At 42.6% G+C, this 17,422-nt stretch overlaps 1 protein-coding gene across 3 annotated transcripts in view; it reads right to left on the bottom strand.

Moving 5' to 3' along the window:
- The window catches only part of unc5db (unc-5 netrin receptor Db), a 242,114-nt gene that overhangs the window by 4,941 nt on the left and 219,751 nt on the right, over positions 1-17,422 (bottom strand). For all 3 annotated transcript variants that reach the window (XM_083783854.1, XM_083783856.1, XM_083783855.1), the window contains 3 exons: positions 14,207-14,434; positions 3,637-3,786; positions 1,855-2,019 (listed from right to left, as the gene is read on the bottom strand). In XM_083783854.1, the coding sequence (XP_083639980.1) occupies positions 1,855-2,019; positions 3,637-3,786; positions 14,207-14,434 (543 nt within the window). The remainder of the gene's footprint in view (positions 1-1,854; positions 2,020-3,636; positions 3,787-14,206; positions 14,435-17,422) is intronic.

Raw genomic sequence — 17,422 nt, 5'->3', positions numbered from 1 at the left:
TAGGCTTAACAGGCCCTAAGTTCTATTCATATCCATCATGTTGGGACTAGGATCATACAAACAGTTCATAGAGCACCGAAGTCCTGACGTCACTGTCAGTAGAGGACGTCAGTCCCCAGGTTCGTGTACTTTTTATTTGCATTGTAATCTCCATAGGGGGATTTTAGATCGCCTCATATAAGAACTGTGTTTGAAAAATAAACCGCTCACCCCGGCCTTTTCACTCATATGGATATGAAGCATCGACTGAAGGTGGAAATGTACAAATATACCCAAAGAGTAACAAAATAAGCGTTAGAAATGAGTCAAACAACCCAGAGACTACATTTCCGGATAGGCGTGTGGCTGCATCTGCCCGTCGCACAACAGAAACTGATTTTTTATTTTAATATTTTATTGATATTTAATGTTTCGTGGTTAGTGCGAGACGAGTCACTACCAGCTGAGCTTACGTCAACGAGGAATCTCAGGAACGCAATGTGTTGACAGCTGGGCGTGACGTATATTAGCAGCGACATTGCCTTCATATGTAGTTTCAAGGCTTTTGCGCCCACATTAATTCCATTTTCTCCAGAAACTGGCTGTATCAAATTTGAATGGACATCATTAACCCATTCTGACCGGGCACCCATTTTGGTGTCAGCATCATGTTATGCTTTAGCTATTGAAAAATAGCAGATCTACAAGCTCATATCGCGCCACCGAGTGGCGCGATACGAGCTTGTAGGTCTGCTATTTTTGAAAAATCGAAGAACGACTGACATTTTTTAGAATCTGATCTCAGGTCAGAATGGGTTCATCAGACCAGTGTGTGTCCGGCGGAAACCTCGTATGAATCTGATCTCAGGTCAGAATGAGTTAACGATGCCACTCCCCTGACAGAAAGGCCGGGGTGGTCGGTTTATTTCTCAAACACAGTTCTTATATGGAGCGACCTAAAATCGCCCTATGGAGATTTCACTGCAAATAAAAAAAAATACATGAACCTGTGTATTGGCGCCCTCTACTGAAAGTGACGTCAGACTCCGGTGCTCTATACTCCCTTGTTTAGACACCAGGGTGCCTTCAAAGTTTGGCTAATTCACTTTTGAAAAGAGTGAATGTCTTTTTTCCCCACATGATTGCCCTCATTCAGCATTTTCTCAGTACTGCAAGGTTGAGCAGTCAGCCCCACTGCTGCCGTTTTACTGCAATATCCTGACCGCAGAACCTGCATGTTTGGTGTTGCAATCTGTAATTACTGCACTGCCTTTGTTTGCATTTGCATGTCATTCTGCACTCCGAGCTGTTTAGGGTTCCCTGCACACGTGAGGCAGTTGACAAATAATTTAAATGAATGAATCACGTACATTTGAAATTGTTTACCTGTTGTCTAGGCTTTATTGTTAAAACTTTATTTTCAACCTCTTGTCTGACTATAACACCATTGTATCAGCGGGTTCAAATACAGTACAATACAGCCAAATGTCCGCTGCGTGAGAACTATAAAGCCGCACGAGAATCTAAGTACAGCCCAATGCTTTTAGAGAGCGTGTCCTTTTCTCTCTATTAATAACAGAATGCCAGCACAGGGGAAAGCTGGCCCAACACTGCTGTCAATGGCCACATGCAGACGCGCGCGCACACACACGCACGCAGACGCGCGCGCACACACACACACACGCGCGCGCACACACACACACACACACACACACACACACACACACGCACACACACACACACACACACACACACACACACACACACACACACACACACACTTCTGCGGAAGGTTAGACAAAGGTTGTGTGAGAAAAGTAAACTGTCCTCCAATGCCTGGCAAGGAGGAGAAGGAGAGAGGCAGGAAGGTTTCACCTCGGCCACGGCCGTGTAGACCTGCAGAATCTGTTCATGACCCTTGACCTGGCGCACGCTGATTTTGCAGGAGAGCTGCGTGGTGGCGGGGCTGTATCTCTCCAGGGAGAAGGCACAGTGCAGGGGCTGCTGGTTGCTGCGCCACACTTGGGGGAAAGGGAATTCCTGACATGAGGAGAGGGGAGATAGAGGGGAGGAGGGAGGAAGGAAGGAAGGAAGGAAGGAAGGAAGGAAGGAAGGAAGGAAGGAAGGAAGAGAGGGGAAATGGGAAATGTTCAGTTGTAACATTTCTCAGCACATACAGTACATAGTATACATGTCTTTGAATCTTTGTCTGCTGTTTATTTCTCTCTTTTAGTGGGTGAGATGATTTCACAAGCCACCTTTTTGTTTTTTATTGTATCTCTCTTCATTAATTTCTCATTTGTTTCTAACCTTTCTACGCTTTTATAATTTAATGTATTAATTTGCTCCTATTATTGTGCAAATAAATCAAATTAACTTTAATGAATGAAGAGGAAGAAGAGGCAAACAGAGGACAGAATTTACTTTAATACTGCATCTCTCTAAGATGACTCAACTGCTTGTCGTTCGTGTGCGCACATTCTCACAAACGGGGAAAAGAAAAAAAACTGTCACACACAAAGTAAGATCAAAAGGCAGTTGGCTTTGAAGTCTAAGCGATGATAGCTTCATGCGTAGAAATATGTATTTTTCGAGGACAGACTGAAACAGAGGGAAATGAGAGAAGCAGCGGGGATCCTCTTGCAAATACAGCCCCACATAATTCTGATCATAAAAAGTCGCTCACAGGGTTATATGTATTGTGCGCAGCATTTCTCTGAGCGTGCCGGGCTGTGGGGCTCGGGAGCAGAGGAGAGAATGATGGCCTTTGATGTATAATTAATTTCTGTGGAAACGGGGGCACATCTGTGGGGAAAACGTCCTTGACCTCTGGTACAGCGCAGATTGCCTGATATCTGCATATTAAAGTGACCTGTAAACGATTCGTAGTGAGGAATTTGGCTTTAAAGGCGAATTGAGGGCCCAAGTAACGTTAACCTCCCTAAGACTGGTTTTGACCCCACGCCCCGCCCTGCCCCAAACCCGATTCATGTGATACGTGGCAGTTAATTGACGGTGGTGGAAGGAATGATGGACATGGAGAGACCAGCTTGCTCTTTAGGACTAAAAGCTGACTTGATGTATGGCGAGCCACGTGGCCATTATTCTACACCTGCTCCAAGAGAGAGAAGAGGAGGTGGAGGAGGAGGAGGAGGGGGTGGTGGAGGTTCACAGAGCCTGTCTCCCTCCTAAGACCCTCATAAATAACAACGTAGACACTGTGGAGGTGTCTGCTTTGTGTGAAACACGCAGCAGGCCTCACCCCTGCATTCAGACGTTGGGATCAATAACACAGCAGGGACAGAGCACTCGCCCATTCCACAGAGGAATGACTGTCTAGTGTCTACCACATACAACATTATTATTTCACTTTCATAAGGAATATATATATTCATTGCTGTGTACATTATTCCAGTGTACTGCAGAAAAAACATATTAAAAACAACTTAATCTATCGCTCAAATGCATGTCTGCAAGACAGGTAAGCTGAAGGCACCAACATTTCACTGACAGATAACATAGTATCTCTCTTGGCCAGGACCCCCAGCCCTGGCGTTAGTACCAAAACTAATTTAATTTCCCCCTTCGGAGGAGAAGATTAAGGACTGATCTGCTTAAAATGAATGAATCTCTGTGAGTGTTGGCTCACTGTCATACCTGACATGTGGTAAAGGGCTTGATGCTCCACAGAAACTGGGGGACGTCTTGGATGGACACCTGCAGGCTGAAGGTGTTCGCTCGGAAAGGCAGCATCTTTGGCTCCTCGAGGAGCTGTCCCCCTCTGCTCTTCTCCGTGGCTACCACTCCCTGGAGAGGAGAGAAAACGCAAGGAGAAATGTGAGACAAGAAACGGAAGGAGAGAAAAGGGAAGGAGAAAGGAGAGGAGAGGAGAGGACAGCATAGCATAATATAGGGCAGGGTTCCCCAATTAATTTTCTTCAAGGGCCATATTTTGACTAGCGTACCAGGCTGGGGGCCGAGTCTGCACGCGCGAGGTCGAGGTCTTGCCCTGAAAATTCATTTCCAGGGCAAGACCCCATTTGAAAAGGATGCCCAGTTTGACATGCATAGGCTACTGACCCCCATTTAATGCCATTTATATCTGGGACCCTTAAAATAAAAATAAAAAAATAAAAAATAAATAACATTTTTTTTTTTTTTTTTTTTTCAATTCTTTCATGGGCCACAAGGGGGCGCTCTGTGGGCCGCAAATGGCCCGCGGGCCGCCTATTGGGGTACCCTGATATAGGGGATATACATATTAGTGAAGTTACGGCAGCTATATGGACAATTCAGGTGTAATTGACAATAAATTAAGGGGAAAATGTCCCGCTCTGTCAAATATATTATTTCTATACGTCACAGTATGAAAGTTATATACTCAACTATAATTGGGAAATGCTTAAATTGGTACCAGGTGCGCCCAGGTCCACCTTCCCGTTGACTGAAGGATAATTTTAGACAAATGCAGATATTTGCAGGTGTGGGTGAGTCCACTATTTTCTTGCAGCAAATATCACAGATATTAGCATTGAGGTTTTCTGTCCTATAGCAAAGTATGACCTAAGATTTGCATGGGATATCAGAAATATTCGTTTTTCAAGCCTCCAAGTCACAAAAAGGAGCCAAATCCTATGAAAGAAGCAGCACCTTCGCTTGAACTTCCAAAACACATTGTGACATTGACTTTCTTCTCCTATAAGCACATACTAGGGAATGAAGTCACTGTAACTAAAAGCATGTGGACTGGGAGGCATTGTCCTTGTATCCCCCTGGCCCGGGGGAGCCCTGCAGCGCTGGCCTTGGTGCTGAACTACCTGCACCCCCTCAGTTCCCTGTGGGATCATGCCACAAAGTGAGGAGGAATACAAGAACAAGAGAAAACAAGTCTCTTTAGACTGGCAATTCCTTCCAACCCCACCTTCTGAACACACATGAACTCCAGAGCAGATAATGTCGCCACCTGTTGTAAGACGTACAGTAAATGGTCTGATGGTTCTATAGCGCCTTCATCTAAACTAAAGCACACTGACAGCGTGGGCAACCATGCAAGGCACCGACATGCTCACCGGGAGCAGTGTCTTGCAATTCAACATGAAATCAGATGGAGCTGGGAATGAAACTGTTTAATTACAAGATGACCTGCTTTGCCATCTGAGCCACTGCCACCCCCACTTAATGAGCTCATCACAAAACTTCGACACAAAACTGGGCTTCCACAAAATGGCCGCTGAGTTGTCTTTAACCCATTCTGACCTGAGATCAGATTCATATGAGGTTTCCACTGGACACACACTGGTCTGACTAACCCATTCTGACCTGAGATCAGATTCTAAAAATGTCAGTCGTTCTTCGATTTAAAAAAAAATAGCAGACCTACAAGCTCGTATCGCGCCACTCGGTGGCGCGATATGAGCTTGTAGATCTGCTATTTTTCAATAGCTAAAGCATAACGTGATGCTGACACCAAAATGGGTGCCCGTTCAGAATGGGTTAAAAAAAAAGAACATATATACACTATTCTGGACCTCATTAGCATCACATTTGTGCCCGCAAACATGACAAGATTGAAGTTTCAATTTAATGCATTGGAAAAATGTGTGCATTGGGGCTTTAACATGCACCTCCCAAATTAAATTTGTGATGATGAAAGAGCTCTTTGATTGCCGCTCGCAGGTATTCATCTGTACTCATTGTTCCGTGTCCCTGTGGGAGGTTGGAGCGTCTGGGCTGTCTCTCCGTAGCCATCTCAATCACAAAGGAGAACAGACAGTGAAGAGAACTGTGACTAAAGCCAAGCAGAACTGATGGATTCTGACTCGGTGACAATGCACGCGCCTGTGTGTGTGTGTGTGTGTGGGGGGGGGGGGGGGGGGGGGGGCACTGCCAATTAAGAGAGAGTGTGGGTAGTGACTGTAGTGTGCGTGCATGCTTGCGTGCGCGCGCATGTGTGTGTGTGTGTGTGTGTGTGTGTGTGTGTGTGTGTGTAGTTACCGGTACATACAGTATAGTATGTCTAGTGTCAGTGGTGGTCTGTGTGTATATATATATATACACACACACACACACACGTATACATACACACACAGCATTGCTTGTAATGAGAAGGACTTAGGTTTAGTTTCATAGTCAATTGTTTCCTTCCATATAATTGACATATGACGTATGCAGTGTGTGTCATGTTTAGCATTTCATCTCAGTGAGCCAAAATGTGCAGTGAGCATGTGGTTTGTGTGTGTGTGTGTGTGTGTGTGTGTGTGTGTGTGTAACTGTAGTGTGTACGCCTATCTGTCATTGCCATAGGTGTGAAACCAATCAACCATTGGCAAAACGCAGATGAAAGATGCTGCTAGGAAAACAAATGTGATAGCGGGAAACCTGTTGGATGAAATAGTACACCCACCATCTGCATTTGTCTCTCAAAACAGTCTGTCGGCGACCGTCCGAATAGCCCTGGAGGGAGGCCACTATCAGTAGTCCTTCCATATAACAGCTAGCATGGCTCCACAATGAGGCCTGTGACCTTGGAGAATGACTTCCTGTCACAAAATGGAGCATTTCCGTCCAGTTCCTTTTTCCACCTTTTTTAATGAAAAGGGCCAGTGGAGATAAACAGTTTCAAAAGCTGAAAGGGAGATAGTGAGGGGCAGGCACAGGAAAGCGCTGGCAAGATTCAATCCCAGGTCAGCTTGTGGAACATATGGCTCCAATTTGAATGGAAATGTTCCTCTAACTCCCAATTTTGCTGAGGCTTTGTGTTGTTTTGTTTTGTCTTGTTATTTGGAAGTCAAATGTAACCAAATAGACCTGTTACAAACGGATAAATGAACACTGAGGGACCCATCTTTTGCCTGGTGCAAGACGCTGATGCAGATGTCGTTTTTATGCCCCTCGCCCCTGTGGTTTAGATAACAAGTAATCTTGTACCTATTAGGGCCCTGGACAGGTTGGGTCTTAAAATGAGGTGTGGTCTAGCTCAATCAGGAGTGGACGCACTGCTATCTTATGAACAGACATGGTGCTTTGCGCTAAGACCAGCTTCTAGTTATTCTCATCAGCCAGGGCAGTGACGCAAATATTTCCTTCCTATTTAGACGGTGCAACGCTCAACACATTACCAGGTCACCATCAAATTCGGGGTTACCAGCGGACGAAGAGTGTAGCCGCCTGTCCGTCAAGCTCATCATCATACGTGGTTTAAAAAACAACCCAACTGAGCGTGAACATATGATTATTAGGCAATACGTTGAGACAGAGACGAGTGGTGAGGAGAGAGGGATGGAGAGAGATAGGGAGTGAAAAATAAATGCAATGTAGTACATTATTATTTTATAGATTCTATAAAATAATAAAATGTAGACTACTACATTCATGACATTCTGAGAGGTATTTGAAGATATTCTATAATATAGAATATCTTCAAATACCTCTCAGAATGTCATGAACCCATTGCATCCTGGCTTTCTTTATCTGACTGTTGTTAACAGTCCTCAATATCCACGTAGAGCTCCGAAGGAAGCATGCGACACATGGACCACATAGTCTCCACCATGCTTTAATTGGTGTTTTAAATAAAGAACAAAGAAGATGTTGATATGTCAAGATCGCAAATGTATTTACTGCTAGGTGGTCCCACACTTTCACTTTTCCTTTGCAGAAAATGATCTGGCATTTCCTCAAATCTGTCATTTAAATAGCAATGCGCCTATATAGCTTGGAGAAGACACTCCGATTGGTCTAATTTATGTTATGCCCAAAACATGTGAACCCATGACTAATTCAGAGGCTTAATACGAGCCCTAAGCGCATAGCACTGACTGAGCTTTGCACCCAGATAATGTCATCCATACAGTCACTAGCAAAACTGAGGCTGACATGCCCCTGTTGCAATATTAATTGTTAATGTTTCCATTTGAATAGCATTGTAGTTAAAACAGTAGTTTTAAACACAAGCTAAGCTACTAAGTTAAAACAGTAGTTTTAAACACAAGGCTAAGCTACTAAGTTAAAAGAACACTAGCCTCGGTACCCAGGCTTTCATAAAGAACACCACTAAAAAGGGAAACAGGAAACTGACTGAGTGACAGGCAACCTAAAGTGGAAATGGGGGGGGCGTGGCTGAGGAAGAATGTGTGCTGGTAAATCAGGTCTGAGCCGGCGGTGGGGGGGGGGGGGGGGGGGGGGGGGTTTACAAATTGTAGTACTTGTTGACCCGAAAAATGCAGTGTGATTCTGATTTGCATATAAAACACCCCCTACTGCACCTCTCCTCCCACACTATTGCATGGCGAGTCCCCGAAAATACCGACACATGGAGGCAGGGGAAAACCCCACTTTGCCTCCGGAAATGATCAATTCAGTCATTCACTGCACGCCTCATGCCAATCCATATAGGGCAGTTATTTATGGTTAAAGGACAGAAGAAGTAGGTTGGTAGTGGCTAGGGTTGTCCCTAGTATCAATATTATATCCATATCATGATATTAAACTGGAAATTGTCTGTGATTTGGGATATTGTACTATTGTGATATGGCATAAAACGTATTCTATAAAATAAATAGATAGAGAAAATTATTATTATTATTATTATTAGTTTGTAATGATAATAATTAAAAGATGAGTGTTAAAATAATTCATGTATTGCTTTCTATCGTTGGTAAATGTATTTTTGTATGTTTTTGTAACATAATAAGCAGGCTATTTATTTATATATATATATATTTTTTTATTTTAAAGATTTGTTTATGGCTTTTCTGCCTTTATTGATAGTTTCAAGTGAAGATTGACAGGAAAGAAGGAGAGAGAGAAGGGGAGAGACACGCAGCAAAGGTCGTCATGAACGGGACTCGAACACACAACGCACTGTCAGGCCAGAGCCCATTATGTGCGGCATGCGCCTGGACCACTAGGCCACCGGGGCGCCCAAGCAGGCAATTTTTGTCTCTGCAAGCCCGAAGGCATGGAGATCAGGGAAGAACCTCCACCACAAAATGTTCACGTTATGTTATAGCACCACCAGGAGGCCGATTTGTTTATATTATGCCTGGATGTCCATATTCTAAATCCCCTATTGGAAATTCCATGACGTTACACACAGCAAGGGAGAGAAGAAATTAACATTCTGATGCTTCCAGCCAGTACACACACTTGGTATAGAACCATCTATTCTAAATCATATGAGTGCTCATGTTTCCAGTGTGCTGCTTGTGTTTGACTTTACATTGAAGCTTCAAACACACACACACACACACACACACACACACACACACACACACACACACACACACACACACACACACACACACACACACACACACACACACACACACACACACACACACACACACACACACACGTGAAATTGTGCTATGGCAGATAGAAACTCAGGGGACACAGAGGAGGTAAAAAGTCTGGCATCTGCTCGCCAGTCAGGCTGGGGAATTCATAAACCAAATCCAGAATACATTTTAAAGCCAGCTGCTACTGACGGCTGCTACATGACAGGGAATGCAATCGGGACGCTGAGTCACTCCCGAGGCCTGCTCTGCTCTCGCTCTGTTCTGTCTGTACGGCTCAGCTCGGCTCGTCTTGTCTCAGCTCGTCGCGGCCCGTCTTCTGTTCTGTTCTCTGTTATCTGTTAGTCTTGTCTCCGGGGGGGGGAGTTTCAACGTGACGCTTGATTTCCCTGACGCTCATTGATGAGACTTCAATGCCTGAATACTCCATAGGTCATTGAAGGATAATCAAGTCAAGCGCCATAAAAAAGAATGATTGGTTAACATTTGAAAGGCAATGATTACAGTACATAGGGCTTTGTCTCTCTCTATTAAAAAGAACACATGATAATCTATCAGACAGCGATGTTAATGCAGCAGTATGGTTTCTCAAGGGCAACGTGTCTGATATCATCTGAAATGGTCTAACTCAGGAGTGCCCACACTTTTTGGACTTGAGAGCTACTTTCAAAATGACCAGCTCAACGAGATTTAACCACTCTACTTTAGTTTTTGTATATAACTTTGTAATTTCGGAACAATGGGAGTTCGGAACAATGACATGGCACCCTGTATCCATTTCTTCAACAATAATAGTCAACCTGTAAGGTAAGATAAGGTAAGAGTCTGGGTATCTAAGACGCAGCCAACTAGAGCCTCTGTACTGGCAGACAGAGACTGCATACTACGTACTGGTGGTGAGTTAACGTGAGTAAACTGGCCCCCGTAAAATCTGAATCCCCAACCCACCCCTTTTTCCCCTCACTGTATATGTTTCTTTTCCCTCTTTACCTCTATGATGAGTTTCTGTTCTGTTCTTTGACTATATAGAAGTATCTATTTGTACGTCTCTAAATGTTTTGATGAATTGAACCAAGGTGGACCCTCTTGTAAACAAGTCTAATGCTTAATTGGGTCGTCCACTCAGTTAACAGTCTTTGTATTGAGTTTGTGCTTGAAATGTACTGTAATTCTGCAAACTGTTAATAAATATTTCAATCAATCAATCAATCAATCAATCGAAACTGAAACACAACAAAGGCATTTCTACTAGCTTCTGTTTGGACATCTGCTTCAGGTTCAATGGATGAGAACTGGAGAAAGAATCCCAACATGTCTGATTCCCAGTGATTTCTCCATCTTGCTAATGTTTCTGCACCACTAGAATGGAAGATATAAGTCATTAAATATGTGATGCTCTCCAATGCAAGGCATTTAAAAGTCCTAATAGAGAGAAACCAGCCCGAAATGTGGTCATTACGGATAGAAACTATACCCAATGAAGTATTTTCTTTTCTTAGACACCTGTAATCTTAAAATGAGGAAAAAGTGTGCTGACTCTACACTCTCTGTAAACTATGCATTATTTTCTAATTGCAGCTGTACTGAACTGGTTGAGAATTATGAGAAACTCTCTCTCCCCTTCCCCAACAACTGATATACTGTCTGTGTCCTTGAGTAAGGCTATCCTGATTAGTGACTCAGAGACATTATACATTTGACATGTACTAACCTGGTGGCTTTGAATCTAGCCTATGACCTATGTCATCATCTCCCTTCAGCCATGTCTCTTGTGATTGTGCACCAGCACCATCTAATAAAGCAGAACCATCTTCAAATTTAGTGGGGTCATCACTATGTTCACCTGCTTACCATTAGGGTGGGATTGCTTCCTTACTTCCTTCACGTGTTTCCTTTTGATAGTGATTAAGGTTGTGTTCTATTCTTGTCGAACAGAGTCAGGGTGCTGTTATTGTACATGTTGGCTCGCCTTGCTAGGAAAGGCTCTACTACACTAAATGGAACAGAGCCTTAATTAGCCTAGTATAATAATAATAATAATAATAATAATAATAATAATAATAATAATAATAATAATAATAATAATAATAATAATAATAAAACACCAATAACAAATACAGGTAAGTAAAGAAGCAATCAAAATTCTTGCCAATATGACTGCAGTGCATAGAGCCTATTGGGGTTCAAAACATGTGATTTGGTTTTGTCCTTCACCACTTCAACCTATCTTCATATAATTGGTCCTCACTAATGTTCATAATAAAATACCACAATGTTTTTCTACTCGATCTGTGTCACATAGGAGGGCTGTGGGCAGTTCAGAAACCCATCCACCAGTGACATCATAGTTACGCCAATTTTTACATCTAGATTTGTATTATGGTGAGAACGATGGCTTCCATTTTCGCATTTCAGCTTTTCAAGAATAGAAAGCCGGCAGTTTCAATTAGCTTGGATTCCCCATTGATGATGTCACTGATGGACCGGTTTCTGAACTGCCCACAGCCCCCCCATGAGACACAGACTGAGGACCAATTATATGAAGATGAAGTGAAGTGGTCCTTTGTAAGATTGATTACTCCACTGCCTGCCTGCCTGCACTCCATATTTGGGCATGCCTGACACATAACTCTATTAGAGACCTGCAGATGAGCTTTTCTGTCACCCGAATCCGCGTGTGCATATTTATAATCCACCCGTTCGTTATGACCACAATTCATTATTCCAATTTATAAACCTCGGATTGCAAGATTTTGCCGAGATTTTGTGCGTTTTCAAAGCTATAATAAGCCTATAGATAGTTGCCATTCATTTAATTCCTGCATCATTTCACCCACAGTTTATCTAATATTCATTTAATAATATGTTTGAATGACCCAAATCCACCCTAAACTGCGGTTATAACCGCGGCAACCGCAGCTAAATCCGCCATCTGCAGGTCTCTCCATATATGGGAATAAAAGGACACAGAGAGACAGACACAGAACTCTCCATATATGGGCGTAAAACGGACACAGACAGATGGGTGGAACGGGTACTCTGAAACGGGTACTGCATAGCGGGCATGGATCTCCATCTTTACTGACACGGTGCTCTACAGCCGGGGACCACTCTAGTCTATCTATCTATTCTATCTACAAGTAAGACGCGCAAACGCGGGAAGCGAACGCAGCTCGTAAATGGCAATAACAACAATTAGAATAAATTACATACTTTTTTAAGGTTTTCTTTTTAAGTTAAGTTTTTTTAAGTTAAGTGTTTTTAAAGGTTTTTTTTAAGTTAAGTTTTTTTGTGTTTTTTTAAAGTGTTTAAGATTTTATTTTTAAGTTAAGTTTTTTGAAGTCAAGTGTTTTTAAAGTTTTTTTTTTAAGTCAAGTTTTTTTTAAGTTAAGTTGTGTGTGTGTGTGTGTGTATGTGTGTGTGTGTGTGTGTGTGTGTGTGTGTGTGAGTGCATGCGTGCGTGCGTGTGTGTGTTTTGTGTGATACAGCTGCGCCCTCTGGTGGCGGGCGGGTGGTGTAACAGCGGGACAGACAGACAGACACACACACACACGGACACACAGACATGATCTGCAGGGTCTCATAGTTAGTGCTCACTGAATTCGCAATAAATGCACCAAGTCTCGGTACGTACATAATGTGATTGTGTGTACGTACGTCTGTAATCCACGTAACTCGAGAACCGTTCACCCCACTGACTTCATTCGACACACGCGTTCCACACCCCCACAGGGAGTGAGTGCAGTGCACCAGAGCATGGTGTTGAGTCCGTTGGATATAGCCGGTTGTCTATATCTCCATATATGGAGCTGGCCTGTTCTGACATCATTCTGACATCTACATACTCATGCATGCCTGACAAAGAACTCCATGTATGGGCATAAAAGGACACATGTCATTTAAGTAAAGTGTTGGAGTTTGGGAGCAAAAAAAAATATCACCTGCATGGAATTTCACTTTGCAGATTGAAAGAGGATAATTCAAGCTTTCCTTACAGCTGCAATGTTGGCGAGTTTAACGTTGATCTGACTATTCTGTTTGGATGATTGGATGATGATTTTTGGCTGGTGTTGCAACTCTAGAGTGAACCCATTATGGAAAATCTAGTGTTGCAAATTGTTCATTCAGCGTGGATGCAGCCTACATTCAGAGAAAAAGGGTTTAAAGATTCACAGGAAGTGAACGGCGCGGAAAAGGAATCTGGGCGGGCAAGGCTGAGGCAAGTGTTGCCTAGCAACCAGGCCGCTATTTAAAAATAGCAGATCTACAAGCTCGCCACCGAGTGGCGCGCTACGAGCTTGTAGATCTGCTATTTTTGAAGAATCGAAGAACGACTGACATTTTTTTAGAATCTGATCTCAGGTCAGAATGGGTTCATCAGACCAGTGTGTGTCCGGCGGAAACCTCGTATGAATCTGATCTCAGGTCAGAATGGGTTAAGACGAGTATACTCGTCTAAGGCTCCCGGTGTTTTTATTTGATAAGACAAGTGTACTTGTCTTCAGCATTCAATGTGTAATAATAATAATAATGGTGGTAAAAATAATAATAATAATTATTATTATTAATAATAATAATAATTATTATTATTATTCCCACTACCAGAATCAGAATAGGGTCGACATGGTGTCTGTTTGCTAGGATCGACCTTACCAGCACTCCACTTGCCTCCAAATGGCCCCAGTCTATAAGTACTCTGCCTTGGGTCTAGGCTTATTGTCCCGCCCCTCAATGTCTTATGTATTGTACATATTGTACAGTTAATATAAAACGCATTATTCAGGCACGTTTCAGCCACCCCTTTTGCCCATTACGACCACTCTACGCAACATAATCAAACAGCGACGCGCACCTCTGGTCTACAGGCCACAGGTTTCTGCGTTACACCTTTTTTCCCCCCCCCTGTGGCGCTAGAGCTCATCTTACTGTACCTGAAAGGCATGCGGTGTGTCATCCACACAGTAGACCCGGAGGTTGTAGTCCATTGAACTGGCCTCCATACTCCCGAACACAGCTAGCTTCAGCCTCTTGACAGCCGTCTGTGTTAGAGGCTCACCGACTAGGGCATAGGAGCCCGGCTGGTTCAGCAACAGGTGGCAGCACGTTGAGTCCATTAGGCAGTAACAGGAAGTGGACTCCTCCTCCACTGACATCACTTCCTGTAAGAAAGAACACAGATCTGAGATGGGGAGTGTGAAAGCACAGACTGTCAGCGAGATGATGTTTACTTTGCATCTGCAATAATTTCTGTGCTCACTACATTTGGCTTGACCGAATATCCTGTAAAATGTATTACCGTACCTCAGAGTTATGTTAATCTAATGAATTTGTAACTTCAGAAGTTGAAGGGGAATTAAACCCTTGGCAATTAGCCTGTCGCTAAGTCCCACCCAAGCTCGTTCTTGGCCAATACCACGTTAGAAACGGTTGCTAGGTTAGGATCCTGGTCAAGCTTTCAATGCTGGTCAAAATGGTTTTGCAGTGTCAATAAATATATTTGCTGTACAGCATGTGTGGGTTTGTTTTCTTACCTGTTATGAGCAAACTAGTCCATTCCATGAATTATTTCGCTCCGTTGTGCAGTTTAATAGTAGCCTACATATTAGAAATGAAAATAGGCTCTCATTGACTTCCATTGTAACGGGGAAACAACTCTCAAACTCACTCTTTTAGAACACTAAGCTGATTATGACCGTTTATGACAGGAAAACTCATGCGGTTTTATTTTTAATAAAAAATAAAAAACATGTTTTTGTTTTGACTTCGGTGTTGCCACATTGTGTGAGAGATATAAGCCAACCCACCTCCAAAAACAAGCGAACTCTTAAAGCCAAATCAAGAAAAACAAGCCAAAACAAACAAATAATATGACCATATATAATCCTAATAAAAATATTGTATGCATTTATCATTATAAAATAAATACTATGTAGGCCTATGTCTATGATAATTAATGTTTTGGTAATGTATTACAGTACTAATTATTAGCCTTAAGCCAAAAGTAGCGGGGAAGGCCCAGGCCGTAGCGTAACGGTCTGGGCACCGGACTGGTGATCCAGTCGCGGTGTGCCGCGGGTTCGACTCCCGGACCCGACACGGCCTTTACCGCATGTCATCCCCCCATCTCTCTCCCGTTTCCTGTCAGCCTACTTTCTATCCCTTAAAAAATCAATAAAGGCGTAAGCCGCAAAAAAATATCTTAAAAAAAAATAAAAGTAGCGGGGAAATAAGCAGACTTGGCAACCCTGACAAGTTTGCCTACAAAATGATCTGATTGGTCCAAATCTGTACACACACTCCTGAAGTACGGTATAGCCTCGGTCCCAGACTTACCATCCAGACCGTTGGATGTAAACAAAATAATGTATCTGATCTCGTCCACTTGTCGCAAACACCATACACAATTTTGGACGTGTTTGAGGGAGACGCTTTAGGAGAAATGTCTGGGACTGCAGCTGGGTGCATCTCAAACAGCATGGCGACTTGTTTACAAACGATCGAGGAACACCAGAACCGCTTCACTGTATATCTCCAACCAATATAGTTACTTTATAAATCTATCAAAAGACGAAAATAAAACGGCATGAGTTTTCCTGATGTCATAAACTGTCAGAATCAGCTTTTGTTGTGTTCGCTTATGTGCTAACTGACTGATTTTGAGAGCTGTTTCCCCGTTACAATGGAAGTCAATGAGAGCCTATTTTTATAGATACTATTAAACTGCACAACGGAGCAAAATAATTCATGGAATGGACTAGTTTGCTCATAACAGGTAAGAAAACAAACCCTCTTTCTGAGGTCCACACATGATGTGTACAGCAAATATATTTATTGACACATGCTTAACCATTTTGACCAGCAGTGCAAGCTTGACCAGGATCCTAACCTATAGTAACCGTTGCTAACATGGTATTGGCCAACAACGGGCTTGGGTGGGACTTAGCGACAGGCTAATTGTTTTTAGTTTGCTGCCTTGTAAAAGTTCAAATCTGCAGGAGACAAAAATATGTCGCTAGCAACACAGCCGGAGCTAGTAAAATGAATAATAGGTATGTTAGATTCCAAAGTGCAAGCATTGACAATATTCAACAGTATTGCACATTTTGTGAGTGGGAAGCACTCTCCCCTTTGTATTTGCTTTCCTTTCTGATAGACAATAGCTAAGCTAAAAGGAAGATATTAATAGTTACATTATAAAAGGGTGTTAGATAACAAAAGGCACTGGTGGGATTTGAAGCACACAACCATCACTGGACAAAACATACAAATGTTATTTTTCAAGCTTATCATGCAGGTTGGAACTGACTGGGAATTAAATGAGCTTGTACACAATGTATCGTGGCCTACTGGGGTATGCAACTTTTAAGACAGCATTACAGAAGTTTAAAACAAAACTAAAACTACATGGATTGTTAGTGGTCTCTTGAGTACACAAAGGAAAAACTCAATTTCCTACATGAGTTATGATGTTAGTGCATACTGCAACACAAAATACTGAAAATAGTCATTATAGATAATATGCAATGCATTTTATTTATGAAACCACAGCAGCAGGTGGAGAGCACTTCATTATCTCCAACTGCAATGAAGGAATATATCTTTCATGTCCTCTCAAATGCGCCATTTTTTATTCAAAGGAAAAAAAAGGGGACGGGGATAGGAAAACATTACAAGGCGGCAAAAAGGAAATAATAAAGGAAGGAAATAAGCTTTGTTATTTAAATGGAGAGTAATGATGTGCCAAGAGAAGGGAAAGAGCCTGCGAAATTGGACGTGTTTTTATGATTTGAACAAGGCGACTGCATGATTCAGGGTATGCTACAGTACATTAATGATTTCCCAAAATGCTTTGTTTCGAATTCTCAGGTCGTCAACAGAACACGCAACACACTCAGGAGTTTTTAAAGTCTTATTAGCAAGTGTTAAAGTAAAAGTCTCTCATCACTACCAAAAAGTTATGAACTCCTTACTATTGCTTTTAAAGCTTCAATCTGTAAGTTTCACGGTATGTTGACCGCCCTCTTGACAGATAGAGGTAATTACAACAATGTCTGTGCAGCCAGGATGTCAACGAGTAGGTGTCATACGGTACCAACAACAATTCTATGGAGACCACCTTCGACCACTGCAGATGTTCTAGCCGTTAT

This window comes from Protomyctophum parallelum (assembly GCF_964188405.1).
Source record: "Protomyctophum parallelum genome assembly, chromosome: 15".
NCBI lineage: Eukaryota > Metazoa > Chordata > Actinopteri > Myctophiformes > Myctophidae > Protomyctophum > Protomyctophum parallelum.
The sequence above is the reverse complement of the archived record's forward strand: the minus strand, read 5'-3'. Positions and strand labels throughout refer to the sequence as shown.